At 39.9% G+C, this 21,039-nt stretch overlaps 1 protein-coding gene across 1 annotated transcript in view; it reads left to right on the top strand.

Annotated features, from left to right (window-relative positions):
- The window catches only part of EYS (eyes shut homolog), a 1,559,204-nt gene that overhangs the window by 1,465,639 nt on the left and 72,526 nt on the right, over window positions 1–21,039 (top strand). Inside the window, 1 exon segment of the mRNA XM_030558318.1 lies at window positions 8,217–8,399. Coding sequence (XP_030414178.1) covers window positions 8,217–8,399 — 183 coding nt within the window.

Below are 21,039 nucleotides of genomic sequence, written 5' to 3'. Positions count from 1 at the left end.
TATCAGATCCCCTCTCACTCTTCTTTTCTGAAGACTAAATAAGCCCAGTTCCCTCAGTTTCTCCTCATAAGTCATGTGCTGCAGCCCCCTAATAATTTTCATTTTCTTCCTCACTAAGTGCAGGACTCTGCACTTGTCCTTGTAGAATCTCATCAGATTTCTTTTGGCCCAATCCTCCAATTTGTCTAGGTCACTCTGGACCCTATCCCTATCTTCCAGCGTATCTACCTCTCCCCCCAGCTTAGTGTCATCCACAAACTTGCTGAGGGTGCAATCCATCCCATCATCCAGATCATTAATGAAGATGTTGAACAAAACAAGCCCCAGGACCGAACCTTGGGCACTCCACTTGATACTGGCTTCCAACTAGACATTGAGCTATTGCTCACTACCCATTGAGCCTGATGATCTAGCCAGCTTTCTATCCGCCTTATAGCCCATTCATCCAATCCGTCTGTGGGAGACTGTATCAAAAGCTTTGCTAAAGTCAAGGTATATCACATCCACTGCTTTCCCCATATCCAGAGAGCCAGTTATCTCATCATAGAAGACAATCAGGTTGGTCAGGCATGACTTGCCCTTGGTGAATCCATGTTGACTGTTCCTGATCACCTTCCTCTCCTCCAAGTGCTTCAAAATTGATTCCTTGTGGACTTGCTCCATTATTTTTCCAGATGAGGTTGGCCAGTCTGTAGTTCCCCAGATTCTCCTTCTTCCCTTTTTTAAAGATGGGCACTATATTTGCCTTTTTCCAATCATCCAGGACGTCCCCCGATCACCACGAGTTTTCAAAGATTATGGCCAATGGCTCTTCAGTCATATCAGCCAACTCCCTCAGCACCCTCAGATGCATTGCATCTGGCCCCCCATGGACTTGTGCATGTCCAGATTTTCTAAATAGTCCTTAACCTGTTTTTTACCACTGAGGGCCGCTCACCTCCTCCCCATATTGTGCTGCCCAATGCAGCAGTATGGGAGCTGACCTTGTCTGTGAAGACCGAGGCAAAAAAAGTATTGAGTATTTCAGCTTTTTCCACGTCATCTGTCACTGGGTTGCCTCCCCCATTCAGTAAGGGTCCCACACTTTCCCCGACCTTCTTCTTGTTGCTAACATACCTGTAGAAACCCTTCTTGTTACCCTTCACATCCCTTGCTATCTGCTTTGGCATTCCTGAATACTCCCTCCACTTACAAAACAAGCAAACAAACAAAAAATCTGGCAGATGGTTCTCTAGCCAGGAAATGGAAAGTTACCATGGAGCCAGATATGGTCAGTTGTGCTCTGCGCTGTTCTGTCAGCTTTTTAACTAATTTATAAATACTATTTTAAGGACTGAAGTTTCAAAGAAAAGAGAGCTAAGTTCCTACTCATAATATTTTGTCCCATATAATAGCTCCATTCTTCTACAGTGAAAAGTGAGAGAATAAAAGGGTAAAGGGAGAAAAGGGGGAGCTACTTCTCTTGTCACAATGTCACAATGTCAGTGCAATGTTCCAAATATATAAAAATAAACCAAAGTATTCTCTGTTTAAATCAAAAGAAGACAAAAATTGTTGGCAATCAGGGTTGAGAGGGGCATGGAAAATGCTTCCAAAATGACTGACAACTTTGACCGGCATAAGTGCTCGTGTGCACAGCGGTCTGTCAGCAGAAGACACTCTCCTGCCAACATAGCTACCACCACTTGTTGAGTTGGTTTTATTATGTCGATGGGACAGCTTTCTCCCATTAGCATAATGTGGCTACGTGAGCGCTCTTACAGTGGCACAGCTGTATCAGTACAGTTGTGCTGCTGTAATTTTATAAGAGAACCTCTGGTTTTGAGGTGAGTTTGAATAAGGATCTGCTGTCTGTTCACAGCAATGTTAACTATGGAGTAGCACTGTGTTAAAATGGGATTATGAAAGTCTACAAGCTACAGTCCAAATGCAGACAAAAATGTGGAATGGATGTCACCTAGCAGGTCAGAATCTATCTGTTTGTCCAGAAATGTAAGCCTTTGAAAGGAAGTTAATTACCATCCCTAAAAGATCTTTTTGCCCTCCCTAGATAATTAGCCTAATACAAATTGTTTAAAAGCAAACACCTCTTGTGGATGTCTATCTGGTCAGGGTAAAAGTAGAGTAGATACTATGAATGGATTTGGGAAACAATACTTTGTTTGGGGGAATAGGGGAGCCTTTTTGGTAAGACAAACCAACGTAATGAATAAAGCCTTTGTTAAGACAAGGGGTATGATACTGAACTCTGAAAAAAATCATGGCCATCAAAGAACTGGACCCGGGACTTGAAAAACAGGCCCTAAAGGGCAGAGGTGAGAAATTTGGGACATCAAGGAATGGAGATTATTTGCTAACAGGAGGTCTTGGTCAAAAGTGACCTCTCCTGTTTTGAAAGGGGCTGTGGTCAGACAAACTGAACAAAGGGAGAAGCCAAAGGTTTAAAGAGGAAGGAAGGCTTGTCCAATGGTTATTGCATTAGCCTGGCACTTCAAAGAGCTGGGGTCAATTTCCTGATCTGTCCCAGACTTCCTGTGTGACATTGCGCAAGTTACTTAGTTTGTGCCTTAGTTTCTCTTCTGTAAAATCAGGATGAAAATACTCCCTTACCTAAAGGTTAATTTGAGAATAATGATAGAAATAGAATAAATAGATAAGGTAGATGCAAATTGGGGAGACAGGTGCAGGAGACAGTGAGTGTATATTGGATTGGTGGCTACCTTGTGTGGGCTTCACCTTCCTATGGGCCATGGGTTGCTTTCTGGGATCATCTGTTATATCTCACTTAATTCATTCCTTGCCATTACTGAGGGTCAGGCATGGGTGCACATTGGTTCTGCCTGTGGCATGTAATAGTTTAGTCTCCTAGACACTGTAATATTTTGGTTTAATGCTGGTTTTTGGGTTGATTGGATGGTAGTAGTGTCTATGTTATGCACCACATTAGACTAAATGAATTAGTGGTCCCTTCTGGCCTTAAACGCTGTGACTCTAAATCAGTGCTAACAAGTGCAAGTCTCATTGATTCTCCAAATATGAGATGTGCTTTACTAAATAGTACTAGAATAAAAATAAATTAAGTAATAGATAAATAAAACAGTGTGATAATTATTTAAATATTAATGTGAAATAAAATCTGTTTGTATTGCCATATAGTAATTGTCAAGTATCAGAGATTCACGTAACGATGTGTGCATAAGACAGCTGTAGAGGGGCTGATGTATTGCACTTGCTTTCACCACCCCAATAACACTGGAGATTTTCAAAGTAAAGCATAGTTGTTGGGTCTGATTCTGAGCTCACACCAGCACAAGTCAAAACAGAATCTAACCCAGTACTTCTAGAGGAATACCTGGGTTGGAACTATCATAATCATCACTCTCATAACTGCCTTGGTCATTGAGGCACCATCATTGATGAGCAATCAAACAATTGGCTCCACCACTGATGATTGTGTATCAGTGTTTGAGTCTCCATGAAGTCCATTCCTATCCACTCTTTTATGTTGTCAATACATCTCTTCTTCTGTCTACCTATTCTTCTCTTCCCCGGTACTATCCCTTGGAAAATGATCTTGGATAGGTCAGATGATCTTGTTACATGGCCGTACCGCTTCAGCTTGTGCTTCTTTACAGTCATCGGGAGGTCTTTGTATGATCCAGCGCATTGGGTGAAGATCTTGCAGGACCTCTTCATTAGTGATGCGGTCCAAGTAGGATATGCCCAGGATTTTACTAAAGTATTTCATCTCTACTACCTGTATTTTCTGTTCAAGTTCTTCCATCCAACCTGAGATTCCTAGGCGGTGCCAGGTGTATTGTTCCATCTCATACATGAGTTATTTCAACCTCTCTATTTTTTCTCAGTGTCCTTACATTCCATGTGGCTATGGTGATGTTATCTCTTCCACTGATCCTCTTCATCAGGGTTACACCAGTAGACTTGTCGTGTCCGCCCTGGTGGGAGATGGATGGCGCGGTCATTATTAACCCAGTCTGCGACCAATCCGGTATGGACATGGTTGACTTGCTCATCATAGGGTGTGTCTTGGGCAAATTTCTAACCTGGTGTAGCCCATCCCTCTCCAGCCAACCCCCTTTTAGTCATCTCTTATAACATGGAGGAGGAGCAGTTGGCCTACTCTGTCACCAGGCCCACAGGGTTGGGGCTATATTCTCTTCCTAACTTCCTCACACAAAGGCTATGGCTACACTATGAAGCTTTTAGCAACACAGATGTGCCACTACAGCCGTGCTGCTAAAAGGCATGCAGCGTAGCTGCTGTTTGTCAGCAGACAAGAGCTCGCCTGACAGCAAAAAACTTCCACCTCCCCATGAGCAACAGCAGCTTTGTCAACTGGAGAGCGCTCTTGCCAACAAAGTACTGTTCACACCGGCGCTTTTCATCAATAAACTTTTGTCGTTGGGGGTGTGTGGTTTTTTTAACACCCTTGAATGACAAAAGTTTTGCCAATGAAGTGCCAGTGTAGACAAACCCAAATACAAAGTAAAGATCATGGGAACAATCAGTTCTTTCAAGAGTCCTCAGAACAGCTGTCCTGCCTACAGTAACTCTCAAAAGTACATTCTTCAGTATGGTCTGTTGACAGTCTCAAAAGTACATTCTGCAGTATGGTCTTCTTTCCATGCACAGTTCTGTTCCAAAACATGTCACTTCTGTCTAAGGTGTTTCTGAGGTGTTTCTCAAACTAGTGTCACTAAGATTCTAGAGTGATGCCTCTACAAATGATTTTAAACCTACTTGACAGTGTTGATAAAGTTCAGATGTGCTGCAGATATCTAAATATGTGACTTACCTGCAATCTCAGAATGTCCCCATCTATATTTAGAGGTGCTTTGTACTTTTGTTGAAACTGTTTAACCCGTCTATGACTTTTATTTGTTTAAGTATTTTTAAAAAGTTCCACCCTCAGTTTCGTCTTCTAAATCTCACTCTCAAGCCTCTTTCCACAGAGCACCTCCCAAATATAAAATTTTCAAGCAACACTAGAAAAGGCTGAGTGATGACTGTGACACCCTGGAGCCCCAATATTCATGACTGTCATGTAATTAGGATATGTTTTGTACAAAGTATGCCTTATAAGGTATCATTCTAAAAGTCTTGATCTGCTAGACATTAATATCTCATTGGATTGTATGTGCTATCATCATATGTGAAGTTATGAAGTTTGGCTATGTATGTGTTACTGAAACATGTTGTGAGGTTGAAAACACCCACAAGCAGCCTTCCAGGTACAACAGTGAAAGGGCCAAACAATGTTAATGGCTTATTAAGAAAACATACACAAGCACAAGGATTACCCCAGGAACTGCGTACAATAGAAAACTCTCAGAGATAGCACTGCACAGTAGGAACTGTTTGACCCAGGTCACAGCAAAAGAGCTTTCCAGCAAGTGGGAAGAAAGTATAAAAGGGGAAATATGACATCATGATGGTACCTCACTACCCCCCTACAAAAAACACGCCTGGAAACAGCTGAGGAAAAAAGACTGAACTGTGGGAAGTGATGGTCCCAGGCTAGAGGGATTTCTAGCCTGGGTATGAAAACTTGGGAAAGCCAAGGAAGATTGTACCTTAAGAATCTGCCAGCCTCTATATCACTCAGGATGATAATTTGCTAATTCATATTCTATTTATCTAGTGTGTTGAGCTCAGTTTTCAGTTTTGTTTTATTTATTAAGGTAGTCTGCTTTGATCTGTTTCCTATCACTTATAATCAATTAAAATCTATCTTTTGTAGTTAATAGACTTGTTTTTGTTTTGTCTAAAATCAGTGTGTGGAAATCATACTTGGGGCAGAAAGCTATTGAATATCTGCCTCCACATTGAAGGAAGGGGTGAATTTCATGAGCTTAAACTGTACAGTTCTCTGTGCAGTGCAAGATGGTATAATTCTGGATTTGCCCTTCAAAGGGGAGTGTGCGCTTGAGTAACTGGGCAATTCCTTAGCTGCGCCTTCTCATGTACAGCTGATCTCAGCATTTGTGTGAAGCTGCAGCTGGATGTGTCCCTACCTGTGTGAATGCTGGTGAAAGAGCAAGTTTGATGGGCTTGGCAACTTGTCACAACAGCACGGTGTGAGAGGGAGCCCAGGCTGCTGGGTCAGGCGGGCTCAGTGGCACCCCAAGGGAACCCGTCATTACTGTCATTATGGCATTTAATGTCACAATGACATTAAATCCTAGAAAATAAAGTTAACTCTATGTATTATCAATATCTGATACAAAGCTGATTTTAATCATTTATCATTTGCCAAAAACAATTTAGAATATTTCACAATTGTGTCAAAAGACTTTGGCTAGCTCTGTATAATACACATATCAAAAATGTCCCTCAGTATAGTGTCTGGACACTCATATATATTTGCCTTGTGCAGTGCGGGCAGTCTATTCAACATGCAGACCTATCTTGCCTGTCATACACAAATAAATGAATAATGTTCAGACTTTTTTTCTCATGTTTGGCCCTAAATAACAAAGGATAGGGGGGAAAGGTTATTAATACATATCCCCTGAGCAACGCAGTATAAATAAATTCTGAAACTCCCTTTCATATATAGGAAATCACAATCTTGTCCTAATTCTTACCTGCAAAAAGTCACATGCATGATCCAGAGTTGTTATTGTTTTTTTTTTTTTAAATCATGTTTCCCTTGCCATACTCTTGGGAAGAAATAAGTAAATAATTGATTTGTGGAGGGGGGGAGGAAAGGTTGTGTCAAACCAAGTCTGGTGGTGTTTTTTTTCAGTTTTTCTCACTAAATTGTTTCAGTGTGTGTCAATTCTAAATATAAAAAAAAATCAATGCTCAAAGACAAATGATTTACTCGCTTTTGTAAATTTTAGAATTTTTGGTATATTTGTTGCCTTTGTATCTACATTCCCTGTAAGGTATGCACCTGCACAGCCATGCAAGAGGCCACCAAGGGCCACACACTTAATTAGCAGAGCCACGCAGGCATGCACACTGCACTCAGGGGCGTGGCCATACGTGGGCCTGGAAGATGGCAGTGGGGTGAGGTGTGGGGGTGGAGATGGGGGAGCTTGGGACATGCGGGCCTGTGGCGAATCCCCAGCCCCTTGGCTAAGTGGGGCGAGATGCCTCTCTCCCAGTTCTGGGGCTGTGGCAGGGAAAGAGGACTACCCCAGCCCCAGGGCTGTGGAGGGGAGACATGCCTCTCCACCCCAACCCCAGAGCTACACAGGGCCAGACGTGTCTCTCCCAGGTCTGGAGCTTCGGCAGGTAGAGAGGACTCCTCTAATCCTGGGAATGCGGTGGAGCGAGACGTCTCTCCCCCCAAGCCCTGAAGCTGTGGTGTGGCCAGATACCTCTTTCCCCTAGCCCCGGAGCTGCGGCGGAGTGAGACACTTCTTCCCACCAGCCCCGGGCTGCGGCGGGGGGAGAGGACTGTTTCCTTTTGGATTCAGTTCAACTTACTGCAAACTTATCCTCATGTTACTTCTTTTTTATTAACTTATAGCCCTCTAATACATTTCTGTGTGTCTCATTCATGTATATGTAGGAGAGAGTGTTGCTTAATGGAAGAATTTCCTTTGTGGCCTTTCTTTTGTCTCTCAGGGCTGGTCCAGACTAGGGGGGGGAAATCGATCTTAGATACACAACTTCAGCTACGTGAATAACGTAGCTGAAGTCGAATATCTAAGATCGGATTACTCACCCGTCCAGATGGCGCGGGATCGATGTTCGCAGCTCTCCGTGTCGATTCCGGAACTCCGTTGGGATTGATGGAGTTCCGGAATCGATATAAGCGCGCTCGGGGATCGATATATCGCATCTAGATTAGACGCGATATATCGATCCCCGAGCAATCGATTTTACCCCGCCGATACGGCGGGTGATACGGCGGGTAGTCTGGACGTGGCCTCAGCATTAAGTAGTAAATGGTGCAGCTTGGTCCTAGATACAAGTAATACCTTCCCAGGACCAGTAGATGGCACCAATTCCTAATAATTCAGTTGTAAAATAGTCCCATTTATAAAGGCTTAATGGTAATATTAGAAGAATTCAGGTGAAAGGTGGTGAGTGTGTGTATAAATCTGATGTACAGCACAACAGAATAAATGATTATTAGTATTTATTAGTTTTCAAGTACTAAAATCAATTTCTACAACATTCTTTTAAAAAAATATTTTGCCAGATTTGCTGTAACACTTAATTTCTTTGTTTTTATGCAGCTATTAATATTAGCCACCCCAGTTTCAGTGGCACAGATGTCTTTGGCTACACCTCATTCCTTGCCTTTTCTGCAATCCCAAATATCAGCTTCTACTCTGAATTCCGCCTGAAATTTCAACTGGCAAACCACAACTCAGCAGTACAAGATAATCTGATATTTTTCACTGGACAGAAAGGCCAAGGTAAGTTACTTGTCTCTTACAGAATATTCCTAGATAAATCTACAAAAGGAAAAAAGTTGCTTTCATATTATTATTTTTATTAAGGAGAATTCCAAATCTTAGGGAACAAATAGGAGGGAATTATGAATAGATTTTAAATCGTGTTTTCTTGTTTTTTATATATTTTTATTAGAAGGAAAATAATCTCTTTAATGAGTTATTTTTTTTGTAAACAAACATCAATCCACTAAAAACAAATGACACAGTTATTTTATAAAGAAAACCTAAAGCTGTTAGTGGTGATTAATATTAGCAAAGCCACAGTGGTGGTAAAAAGGTAAGAAAATCCCCAGAGAACGTTAATGTAGACACAGCCACTGTAAACATGAGTTTAGAGTTAATAGGTTAAAGAAAAGACATTGTTTATTCCTCCTGTACGCTGAGGCACTCATTTCTGAAATTGGAGCTCGGCCTAACTTTTGTGCTTTGGGTTTTTAGGTGTAGTCTTTGCTTGGCAATATGTCTTCAGATTTAAATCCACTGATTTCAGTCCAGGTCTACACTATAATCTCTTGCTAGCATAGAGCTGTACCAGCAAAAGCTCATAGTGAAGACACAACTATACTGGAAAAAGCTCAGTTTTGCCCCAATATAACTGCTTCCACACTAGGTGTGCTTTCCCAATATACTATACCAGTATAGCATATCAACAAAGTGCTCATAGTGTAGACCTGATTTAAGAGTGACTTGTTCCATTTCATTGTTCAGGATGGGGGAAATGAAAACAATAAACAAATGGCATAAATGATTAAAAGAAAATGAGATTTCAGAACTTTTCAGTATTTAATCATTTAAGATACTATTAATAAAATGGGGATTTTATATGAATTTAATCTTGACAACATTCCTTTAAAATTATACCTATATAGAGAGATTTACTCAATCCCTTCATGTTGAATAGTAAGTCCTGCTTCAGTTACATAGTTATTAAAATGCCCACATAGACTATATGATACATGATGCGAGTCATATGCACAAATATGGGTAATAGTCATTATTGTCATGGACATATTTGGCTGCCTTGATCAAAAAAGAGACTTCTAAAGTGAAGTTCCATGGTTTCATTTTCTATTAACCAGAATTTTAACATTCTAAGTTAACTATACAACTGACAAAAAAGGCAAAACTGGGACCTTATTATTTTGCAAACTTTGTTATAATCAACACAGTTGGAGGGAAAAAAATTAAAACAGATAGATGCACTTTCATGTTTTAGCACCAGAGGGCACCAGAGCAAATGTAAACTGCAAAATAAAGGAAGCCCATCTAGATCTCTGCATAGTGGTCTAATAGGGCTTTAAGTATCTTCTGTTGAAATTGACTGGGTGGAGAGACTGAGCAAACTGCCCCCACTCATCCTAAAAAAACAGTACCTCTTCCTGAGAGGAATTCACTTCTTTATTAGAGGAGCTATACTATGGTTCTGACAAATAAAATTTTAAATATCCCAAGCAATAGAACTTCCACCATCTTTCTTGAGGAGACAATTCCACAGCCTAAAAGATCTTCCTGTCAGAATATTTCCTAAATATTCAGTTCATCTGATGACTCCTGGTTAACATTCCCTTGTACGTATCCAGTTAATTTTACTCTTCCTTCTTCATTAAAAAGAAATTAAATAAAGAGTGAATCTAACTATGATCTCTGCATTTCCTGATCAGACTCCTGCTTCTCAGTACTTTTATTCTTATCCTTAGAGAACAGACTTTGAGCCTGCTTTCAATTCACATGAATTTTCATACTCAGGCCAATTTGAATTAATCTTGGTGCTGACGTTTTTTCAGACACCATCTATGTTTTTCTAAAATTCCCATTCCCTTCCCCTTCCAATAATTTTACAATTCTATCAGAAAAGGCATCTATAGTGTCCTAACGCCTAATTTAATTTAATATCATATTGAGCCTAATAACCTTTCATACTCCTTCACAGACCATTTGTGTTTTTTTTCCTTTAATGACCTTTCATTACTATTACAAAATGTAATTTAACATTGGATGCTAGCGTTGAAACCCTCTTGCTAACAAGCCATTAGTTTTATAATTTCTTCAGGACCTTATTCTGAATGGAGGTGGGATGGGGTTCCTGAAACAAGGAAAAAAGCAGATGTCTTCCATGTTTATCCAGTCTTTAGTACAGTGTCCTAGATAACTGTTTGTGTTCAGGTTTCCCAGCAATGAAGTACAATATGTCCTGGAACAAAAAAGTGTGTCATTGGTGGATAATTACAGTATTTGTATCAGTTCTTTGCTTTTACAGAATGTACAGAGCTTGGAACTTTCCAATTTGAGAGATCACCTTTCTCCCAGTCCCAGTGTGATTCTGCTACAGTTGTAATCGGTGGAGATGCTTGTGCAGGAGTCCTGGATGGGGGGCTGGGGGAGGACTATGGGCAAGGTGTGCTCCCTGAGGACCCTTTGCCTTTGGAATTCACTCCACCCTTGGTCCAGAATAGACCAAATGTGCTGACCTTCAAGGCAGACCACAAAGCCCATTTATCATCTCAGGCTTTTGGAGAGCGGGTGAGGAAAGGAGCTTTTGGTGAGCACAGAGAATGTTAAGCTTTAATCATTTTGTTGGTAATCTCTTGTGTATATGGCTTATGATAGGCTGATGTATTTGTTATTTTTTGTACAGATTGTTTTAAAACATGCTTCAGAAGCAGCTGCAGCTTGGATTATGTGCTTTTAATTTTGCATAGAAATAAAACCAAATGAAATACACCTCTACCCTGATATAACGCTGTCCTCAGGAGCCAAAAAATCTTACCACGTTATAGGTGAAACCGCATTATATGAAACTTGCTTTGATCCACTGGAGAGCGCTGCCCCACCCTCCCGGAGAGCTGCTTTACCACATTATATCCGAATTCATGTTATATCGGGTCACGTTATATCAGGGTAGATGTGTACATAGAGATGCTATTTTCATTATAAAGTCATCAGCTGCAAAAAAGCATTACTATCTTTGTAATTCCCATGAATCTTAGGGGACAGGGGGCAATGTTGTGTTACTGAACTTAATTAGATCTATCAGGTCATAGATGACAGATTTGGAAGGGACCTGTTCAACTATCTGTATCAAACAGAACAGGCTCTCTTCAGCTTTTTTCATAAAGCATATATGGGTTAAATAGCAGATTATGGATAGCATATGTATTGATTGCAGTATCACAGATATATTTATCTTATGTTGCCAGTAATCCTTAAATATTTTAAATAATTAGTTGATTCTTATTTAACATATTGTAATTGTCTTATTAAAATCAAAATTAAAATAGTGTATGCCTTTTGCCATGTACATTTTTAGATGGCTGTGTGAGGTAAATGGGCACAACTTTCTTTAAAGATCATCTTTAAATCAAAATGATGAATTTTCCTTATTACTTTTCAGTGCTTCTTGCTAACTGAAACCACAAGAAAATCTTTACTATTTTAGATCAGCTCAGGGTAAATTCATGTTCCCTTCCTTACCTGCAATCTAGAAATGTAGCTGCAAGGGAATAAAAAAATTATCCTCAAACTATCTGCAACACAGTACAGTGCAAGGGCCCAGTTCTGCCAGCACTTACATACTGTGATTAATTCTACTACCTTGAGTTACGCCTGTGTTTGTAGGATTGGGCCACAGGGAGTAAACAGTATTAGCTAGATGCAGTGACTAAAGCCCGGAAGGAGAAAACTACATTATTCATTTGACTGGGAAAGAAATTAGTCTCAGAAAATGGCAAAGTTCTTGGTATAAAGGCATGTACATCTAATGAAGTTAGAGTTTTGCCAAAATGTGATATTTGCAACTCAAGCGTGAGATTATTTGCATATACTCAGGCCAAACATTTGCACTCAAAGTAATTTTCAAATGAGGTAATGAAAGTCTTAACATATAAAAAATCTAAAACATAGTGTTTGTTTAAAAGTGAAAGCCTAAGAAATGTTCAGAGAATGAAAGAATATGACTGTTCCAGCCATAGAAGTCGTATTAACAAGTATACTAAAGGGCCAATATGTGGCCAATGCTCATGTAACCCACACACCTCCTGGGTGTGGTGCTCTGTCCCATCTAGTAGTACCAAGACTACTTAGAGAGACAGATAAAATGAGTCTGAGCCTTAGCTAACAGTCAGTTGGCTTTTGGCTCATGCAGTAAGCTCCAGAGATCCCAGGTTCGATCCTGCCTGCCATCAACGGGGGTCTGTTGGCATTACAAGTAGGGGTTCGTCCGGGATTTCAGCTGGGCAGTCTCTGAAGCTCAGGACGTGCTTCCTCAGCTAGGGGAAGTATGTAACCCACACACCTCCTGTTGTGGTGTTCTGTGGCATCGAGACCACTTAGGGAGAGATAAAATGAGTCTGCCCAGAGCCTTAGCTAACAGCCAGCTGGCTTTAAGTCATGTGGTAGAGGCTCATACACTAAGCTCGAGAGACCCAGGTTCAATCCTGCCCACTGACGAACAGGGTCTGGCAGTGTTACACTTAGACAAAGCAACAGAAAACTCAGCTTCCTGGTAATCTATCTTGCATGCATATGCCAGTATGTACTCTACTGAATAACAGTTTGGCAGCCAGCAATGTTCTGATCTGCTGTACTAGTCATTACATTTACAACCTCTAAAAACATTAAATGTGAAAACATTTGGGCCCAATTTCCTTTTTCTTATATCAGTGTAAATGAGAATTAACTGCAAAGCGGTTAGTGACATTAAACCAGTGTAAAACTGGATTAAGAGTAAAATAAGACCCTTATTGTTTGTTTAAACATTTGTTCAGTAACTAACAGATGTAAAAGTGAATTAAAATGGCTTGGTTTCCTGGAATCTTATCTGGAAATATATGTTGCTTTAGTTTCATTTGAGGTGGGGAAAGAAAGATAAAAAGGCAGTGCTACAAGAGCCAGTAAAATCAGATTGGCCTATGCAGACATATGATGAACATTATCTTTGCCATCCACCATTCAATAGCATAGTGTCATTTCACAAACAGCAATTGTGTCCCATGCTTCATTTTCTTATAACAAAGAAAAACATCCATCATTTCCTTTGTCAGGATGACTAAAACTAGAGCTAGACAAAACTCTACCATAAAAATACAAGCCAGTAAAGCCTGAAGGATCACTAGAGTAGATATGGGGACATAGTAGGCAACGGGGTTTGTTACAGGGATTGGCTCCCTGCAAATACACACCAGCAACTACATACTACATCATCAGAGGACCTAACCACATCAGCCACTGTCATGGTATAATTCCCCACTCTGAACCTTAGCGTCCAAAAGATGGGGTACCAGCATGAATTCCTCTAAGCTCAATTACCAGCTCAGTACTAGTAGCGCTGCCACCAACCAGGAATTCCAGTGCCTGGTACACTCTGGTCCCACCAAAACCTTGCCCGGGGACCCCCAAGACCCAGTCCCTCTGGATCTTAACACAAGGAAAGTAAACCCTTTCCCTCATCGTTGCCTCTCCCAGGCTTCCCCTTCCTGGGTTACCCTGGAAGATCACTGTGTGATTCAAACTCCTTGAATCTTAAAACAGAGAGGAAAATTCACCTTCCCCCCTCCTTCTCTCTCCCCCTCCCAGGCTCTCCCTGAGAGAGACAGTAATCCTAACACAGAGAGAAATTAACCTTTCTCTCCCCCTTCCCTCCTGTCTCCCCACCAATTCCCTGGTGGATCCAGACCCAGTCCCCTGGGGTCTCACCAGAATAAAAAAACAATCAGGTTCTTAAACAAGAAAAGCTTTTAATTAAAGAAAGAAAAAACAGTAAAAATTATCTTTGTAAATTTAAGATGGAATATGTTACAAGGTCTTTCAGCTATAGACACTGGGAATACTCTCCCGGTCTAAGTATACAAGTACAAATTAAAATCCTTTCAGCAAAATACAAATTTGAACTCCTTCCAGCCAAATACACATTTGCAAATAAAGAAAACAAACATAAGCCTAACTCGCCTTATCACCTAGTACTTACTATTTTGAATCTATAAGAACCTGTATCAGGGAGATTGGAGATAAACCTGGTTGCACGTCTGGTCACTCTCAGAACCCAGAGAGAACAACCACCAAATTCTAACAGTACACACACAAACTTCACTCCCTCAAGATTTGAAAGTATCCTGTCCCCTGATTGGTCCTCTGGTCAGGTGACAGCCAGGCTCCCTGAACTTGTTAACCCTTTACAGTCAAAAGAGACATGAAGTACTCCTGTTCTATTAACCCTTAACTATCTGTTTATAACAGCTACACTATGAGGGGCTCATTCACCTGCACATCTGCTAATGTGATATATGCCATCATGTGCCAGCAATGCCCCTCTGCCATGTACATTCTCTACAAAAAAGAATAAATGGACACAAATCAGACATCAGGAATGGTAACACACAAAAGCCAGTAGGAGAATACGTCAATCTCCCTGGACATTCAATAACAGATTTAGAAGTAGCCATGCTTCAACAACAAAAATTCAAAAACAGACTTCAAAGAGAAACTGCAAAGCTACAATTTATTTGCAAATTTAACACCATTAATTTGGGCTTGAATAGGGACTGGGAGTGGCTGGCTCAATACAAAAGCAATTTTCCTTCTCTTGGTATTGACACCTCCTCCTCAAATATTGGGAGTGGACCACATCACCCTGACTGAATTGACCTTATCAGCACTGGTTCTCCACTTGTAAGGGAACTCCCTTCTCTTCATATATTTATGCCTGCATCTGTAATTTTCACTCCATGCATCTGAAGAAGTGGGGGGGAGTGTTACCCATGAAAGCTTATGCCCAAATAAATCTGTTAGTCTTTAAGGTGCCACCAGACTCCTCGTTATTTTTGTGGATACAGACTAACATCCCTGTGATACTTAACCCCTTTAATATCAATGGCAGTTAGGTGCTTAAATACATTTGAGGATATGGGCCCAAATGCATTGTGGTTGCTTGTTGGGATTCCCTCTGAGACCGCTTTCAACTTGGCTTTCCAAAAACTCAGTTTGACTCTGGCCTTCATTACTCAGATATCTTTATTTCACATACAGCAGTGCTATGCTCAGTTGATCAATTCAAATGAAGGAGGGATGGATGGAGGGTACATCACAGCTCCAGAGTTTCCCAGAAACCCTCTCCTTTTACATGCATTACATACCTTATTGCATTACTATATTACATCACGCATTTTTTTGATTGGTTTCGTTACTTTGCAGGAACCAATACCTGTGCAGCATATAGGGTCCACACATTGTTCATGGTTCGACTTCTTCTTTACCTCATCTCTACATTCTTAATTTATTTTGTCTCTTGTTATCTAGTTCCTAGTAAATAGTTCCCTGGGTGTTCTCCCTCTTATCTTAGTTGGCTCAGACATTCTGTCTTCTTAGCCTACTGACATATTTACTTGTCTTATTTAGCACAAACATTCTGTTTTCAACCTGATGATTAATTTACTTCCCTAATTCTGCCTTCCAAAAGATGAGGCCTCCCTCCATGTGGAAATTACTCATGTCAGGCCAGGCCTCAGCTATAGTAAGTAGTGATAATAAATGTTTCCTTCAGTGACAGTTTTGGAACCCTATTCCTTTCAGTGGGGATGCCCAGATATAAATGAGGGCAATGAGGTTAAAAAGATGATCATTAACAAGTCTGTCAAAGATAGTGAATCATAAAATAAACCATTTTGCCCTCCACATAATGAGTTGGTTCTCAGGGCTAAGGTTAATGACACTATTATATCTTTTCTTTTTAATACATTAAACAAGCAGTTATGGCTGGAAACACAGGAGGAGCAAATCTGCTGAATGTCAACCTGCCATTTTTTACAGCATCAGTTTTCAGTTTTATGAGCACAGTGCTCTTCCATTGAAGTTCATGTGAGTTTTCCCATGCACTTCAGCTGAAGAAAGGGAAGGCTCTAAATGCCACTTGTCAGTTAGTCACCCTGATTTCTTTAATTACACCATGTGGCTCAAAATACCAGGAGCGTTAAAAGGGCATTTATTATTAATTATTGCAAAAAAAAAATGAGTGTTTGACTAGAGCAATGTGGTGTGAGTGAATATCTGACCTCAGTGTTAATTTGTCTTACTGTGCTACGAGATGTAGTAAGAACATGTCACTTGTGTCTGTATAAAGTAACGTGATATTTTGTAGTTTTACTCTGACATTTATATATTGCAGTTTCATCCTGGTTTTTATTTGTAAAGAACTTTTAAAGGCTTTAAAGAATAAAAAATTTGAGCCACATCTTTATTGACATCAGTGGGTCTTCACTGTCCTACACCAGCTTAGGATCTTATTTCACAGTTGTACCAGTGATATCAATTATGAGATCATGTCCAATTCTTCATAATAAGTTCAATTAAGCAGTAATCATGTGTATCACATAATCAGGGATTGTGACAAATGCTATTATTAAGCCACATTCTGAGTCATTTGTGAGATGTACACAGTCCCTGGGCCGGTTAAATTGGTTTCAAGTTACTGCCAACATTAAACATTTTTACTACCAGTTTGAATAAGTATTGAATAAAAAAGTATGAAAATAAATTATAATCTGCTACCCCAATGAAATAACATTATCCCATGAGCAATATAATTTTCCACAGTTCTCCTTTCCTTCTGTTCCCCTCATTCTGATAATCTCTGACCTTCTGTATAACACAGGCCATAGACCTTCCCCAAAATAATTCCTATAGCAGATCTTTTAGAAAAAAATATCCAATCTTGATTTTAAAATTGTCAGTGATGGAGAATCATCCACACCCCTTGGCAATTTTTTCTAAGGATTAATAACTCAGATCGTTAAAAATGTATGCCTTATTTCCAGTCTGAATTTGTCTAACTTCAACTTCCAGCCGCTGGATCATGTTATACTTTTCTCTGCTAGACTGAGGAGCCCATTATTAAATATTTGTTCCCCATGTGGGTACTGTAATCAAGTCACCCCTTAATATTCTCTTTGTTTCGGACCTAAAAGTTGCAATATTACAGCAAAAAAACTTCAACGAGAGCCTGCTGAACTGGAATTAATTTGCAAAATGGACACCATTAAATTAGGCTTGAATAAAGACTGGGAATGGATGGGTCATTACTCAAAGTAAAACTATTTCTCCATGTTTATTTCCCCCCACCCACACACACACACACTGTTCCTCACACCTTCTTGTCAACTGCTGCAAATGGACCATTTTGATTACCACTACAAAAAGTTTTTTTCTCTCCTGCTGGTAATAGCTCACCTTAACTGATCGCTCTCATTAGTGTATGTATGGTAACACCCATTGTTCCATGTTATCTGTGTATATATATATATATCTTCCTACTGTTTTTTCCACTGCATGCATCCATGAAGTGGGCTGTAGCCCACAAAAGCTTATGCTCAAATAAATTTGTTAGTCTCTAAGGTGCCACCAGTACTCCTGTTCTTTTTGCAGATACAGACGAACACAGCTGTTACTCTGAAATCTTAATTATTCTCAGCAAAGAGTCCTGTGACATCTTAGACACGAAAAGATGTATTAGAGCATGAGCTTTCATGGGTGAATACCGCTTCGTCGGATGCGTGTAGTGGAAATTTCCAGAGGCAGGTATAAATATGCAAGCAAGAGATAACAAGGTGCTTCAACTGCTAGAAGAGGGGCTCATCCTCCGTGATTGAACTAACCTTGTTATCTCTAGCCTGATTCTTGCTTGCATATTTATACCTGCCTCTGCAACTTTCCACTACAAGTAGGTATTCACCCACAAAAGCTCATGCCCCAATACATCTGTCAGTCTATAAGATGCCACAGGACTCTTTGCTTCTTTTACAGATCCAGACTAACATGGCTACCCCTCTGACACTTAATTATTCTCGTGGCTCTTTTTGAATTGTAGGCACCAGAACTGGACATGGTATTTCAGCAGCAGTAGCACCCATGCCAAATACAGAGGTAAAATAACCTCTCTACTCCTACTCGAGATTCCCCTGTTTATGCATCCCAGGATTGCATTAGCTCTTCTAGCAATGGCATCTCACTGGGAGCTCATATTCAGCTGATTATCCAGCACAGCCCCCAAATCTTTTTCAGAGTTACTGCTTCGCAGGTTAGAGTGCCCCATTCTATAAGTATGTCCTACATTCTTTGTTCCCACATGTATACCTTTATATTTAGCCATATTAAAACGCATGTTGTTTGCTTGCTCTCAGTTTACCAAGCAATGTAGATCCCTCTGAATCAGTGACCTGCCCTCTTCATTATTTATCACTTCCCTAATTTTTTTGTCATCTGAAAACTATCAGTGATGATTTTATGTTTTCTTCCAGGTAATTGATAAAGATGTTAGATGGGGTAGGATCTGAGTTACCACAGAGAATTTTGCCTGTGTGCTGGCTGGTGAGTCTTCCCACATGCTCAGGGTTTAGCTGATCGCCATATTTGGGGTCGGGAAGGAATTTTCCTCCAGGGCAGATTGGCAGAGGCCGTGGAGGTTTTTCGTCTTCCTTTGCAGCATGAGGCACGGGTCACTTGCTGGAGGATTCTCTGTAGCTTGAGGTCTTCAAACCACAATTTGAGGACTTTAATAACTCAGACATAGGTTAGGGGTTTGTTACAGGAGTGGGTGGGTGAGATTCTGTGGCCTGCATTGTGCACGAGATCAGACTAGATGGTCAAAATGGTCCCTTCTGACCTTAAAGTCTATGAGTCTCTGTTAAACAGCATAGGGCCAAGAACCAATTGCAGTGGGAACCCACTGCAAACAGACCTGCTTGGTGATAATTTCTCATTTACAGTTACATTTTGAGACCAGTTAGCCAGTTTTTAATCCATTTAAGGTGTGCCATGTTAATTTTATGCCATTCTCATTTTTTAATGAAAATGTCACCAAGTTAAACTCCTTATAGGAGTCTTGGTACATTATGTCAATACTATTACTTTTATCGACCAAACTTTTAATCTCATAAAAAGAAGATAAGTTAGACTGACAGGATCTATTTTCTATAAACCCGTGCTGATTGGCATTACTTATTTTACCCTTCTTTCATTCACTGTTAATTACGGTAAGTCCTTTATCAGTCACTCCATCATCTTGCCTTGGATTGATGTCAGACTTTCAGGCCTATATTTACCTGGTCATCCCATTTACCCTTTTAAAAAATTGGCATATTAGCTTTCTTCCAGTCTTTTGGAACATCCCCAGTGGTCCAAGACTTATTGAAAATCAGCATTAATGGTTTTAAAACTCTTGGATGCAAAGTTATCTGATTTTAAAATGCCTAACTTTATTAGCTTTGTTTAACATCCTCCAAAGCTACACGTGGGATGGAAAGAGTGTTATCATAACCATTTGATGAGATTGCATTATCTTTTTTTCCACAAGTATAGAACAAAAATATTTATTGAACCCATCTGCCTTTCTGTATTATTACTGATAATTCTACCATTTCCATCTAGCAATGGACCAATGCCATTGTCAGTATTTCTTTTGTTCCTATTATATTTTAAATGTTCTTTCTTATTGTCCTTTTCTCTGATTGCCTTACATTTCTCTTTGTGTCCCTTGGCTTTCCTTATCAGTTTTTTACAATTCTTTATTTCTGATGTTTAGTCATTACTACCATCTTTCCTTTTAATTTATATTTTACAGTTGCTGCCACTTCCCCTCTAAGCCAAGCTGTATTTTTTTCCTCAATTGTGGAATTGTGACATTTTGGGCAATAGTAGTCTGTTCTTAAATTATTCCCAATTATCATTCACTTTTTAAAATAAAATTCTCCTTCCATCTGATTTGGCTCATAATTGCTTTGTGAAACTGCTTCTATTAAAGAACCAAGTTATATATATTACTAGTCTGGACTCTCTTCCGTTTGCACATTATAAATGTCATCAAGTCATAATCTCTTGTACCTAAGCTACCATTGACTTTTTGTACTGTGATCTGTTCCTCCTGAGAATCAATCCAGCACCTTAACCACAAGACCATCCTTCCTCTGTACTGTGTGAATACCCCAGGGGTTTATTTCTGTAAGTTTATGTATGAGGGGGACAGGTTGGAAAGAGACAAGTTGGTCAGGTATTCTACTATGATCCTTGGAGCCTGCACTCCTGCCTCCTCACAGTTCTCTAGTGCATTGTCTAATTACTTAGGCTGAGGATTTGGGGCCATTATTGAGTCCTATCCGTGTTATGTGGGTTATATGTTAAGCATATACATTTATGACTTCATATTAAAAATGAATAACCAATGGGTAAGAGCGAGAGGTAGAGCATTTAGTTTGTTTTAATTTGTAAGGGCAGGTGCACATAAGAGACCTGTAGTAGCACCTGAATCAAATTAGGGGATGTTCCTCCCTGCAGACAGAACTTTAAGTTTCATACTTCTTGTTCAAATACAATTTAGAGTTTAAGGAAACAGGAATTCACTCTTTGTTGCAAGTTTAGTGAACCAACAACGACTGTTAAATCTGCCAGATTTAGCAGGGTTTGTAGGCTTTACCAGACCACCCTTAAGGCAGAAAATGGTTCCTTTTAAAAGGCTTTAAAGAGGTTTAAGCAGCTTTGCAATTTCTACTGTAAGGTTCCAAAAGACTACTGGAAAAAGCATTAACAGTTGATTAGATGATATTTTAAAAATATAAATACA

The sequence above is a fragment of the Gopherus evgoodei genome, chromosome 3 (genome assembly GCF_007399415.2).
Source record: "Gopherus evgoodei ecotype Sinaloan lineage chromosome 3, rGopEvg1_v1.p, whole genome shotgun sequence".
NCBI lineage: Eukaryota > Metazoa > Chordata > Testudines > Testudinidae > Gopherus > Gopherus evgoodei.
Note: the sequence above shows the minus strand (reverse complement) of the source record. Positions and strands in the feature narration are given on the sequence as shown.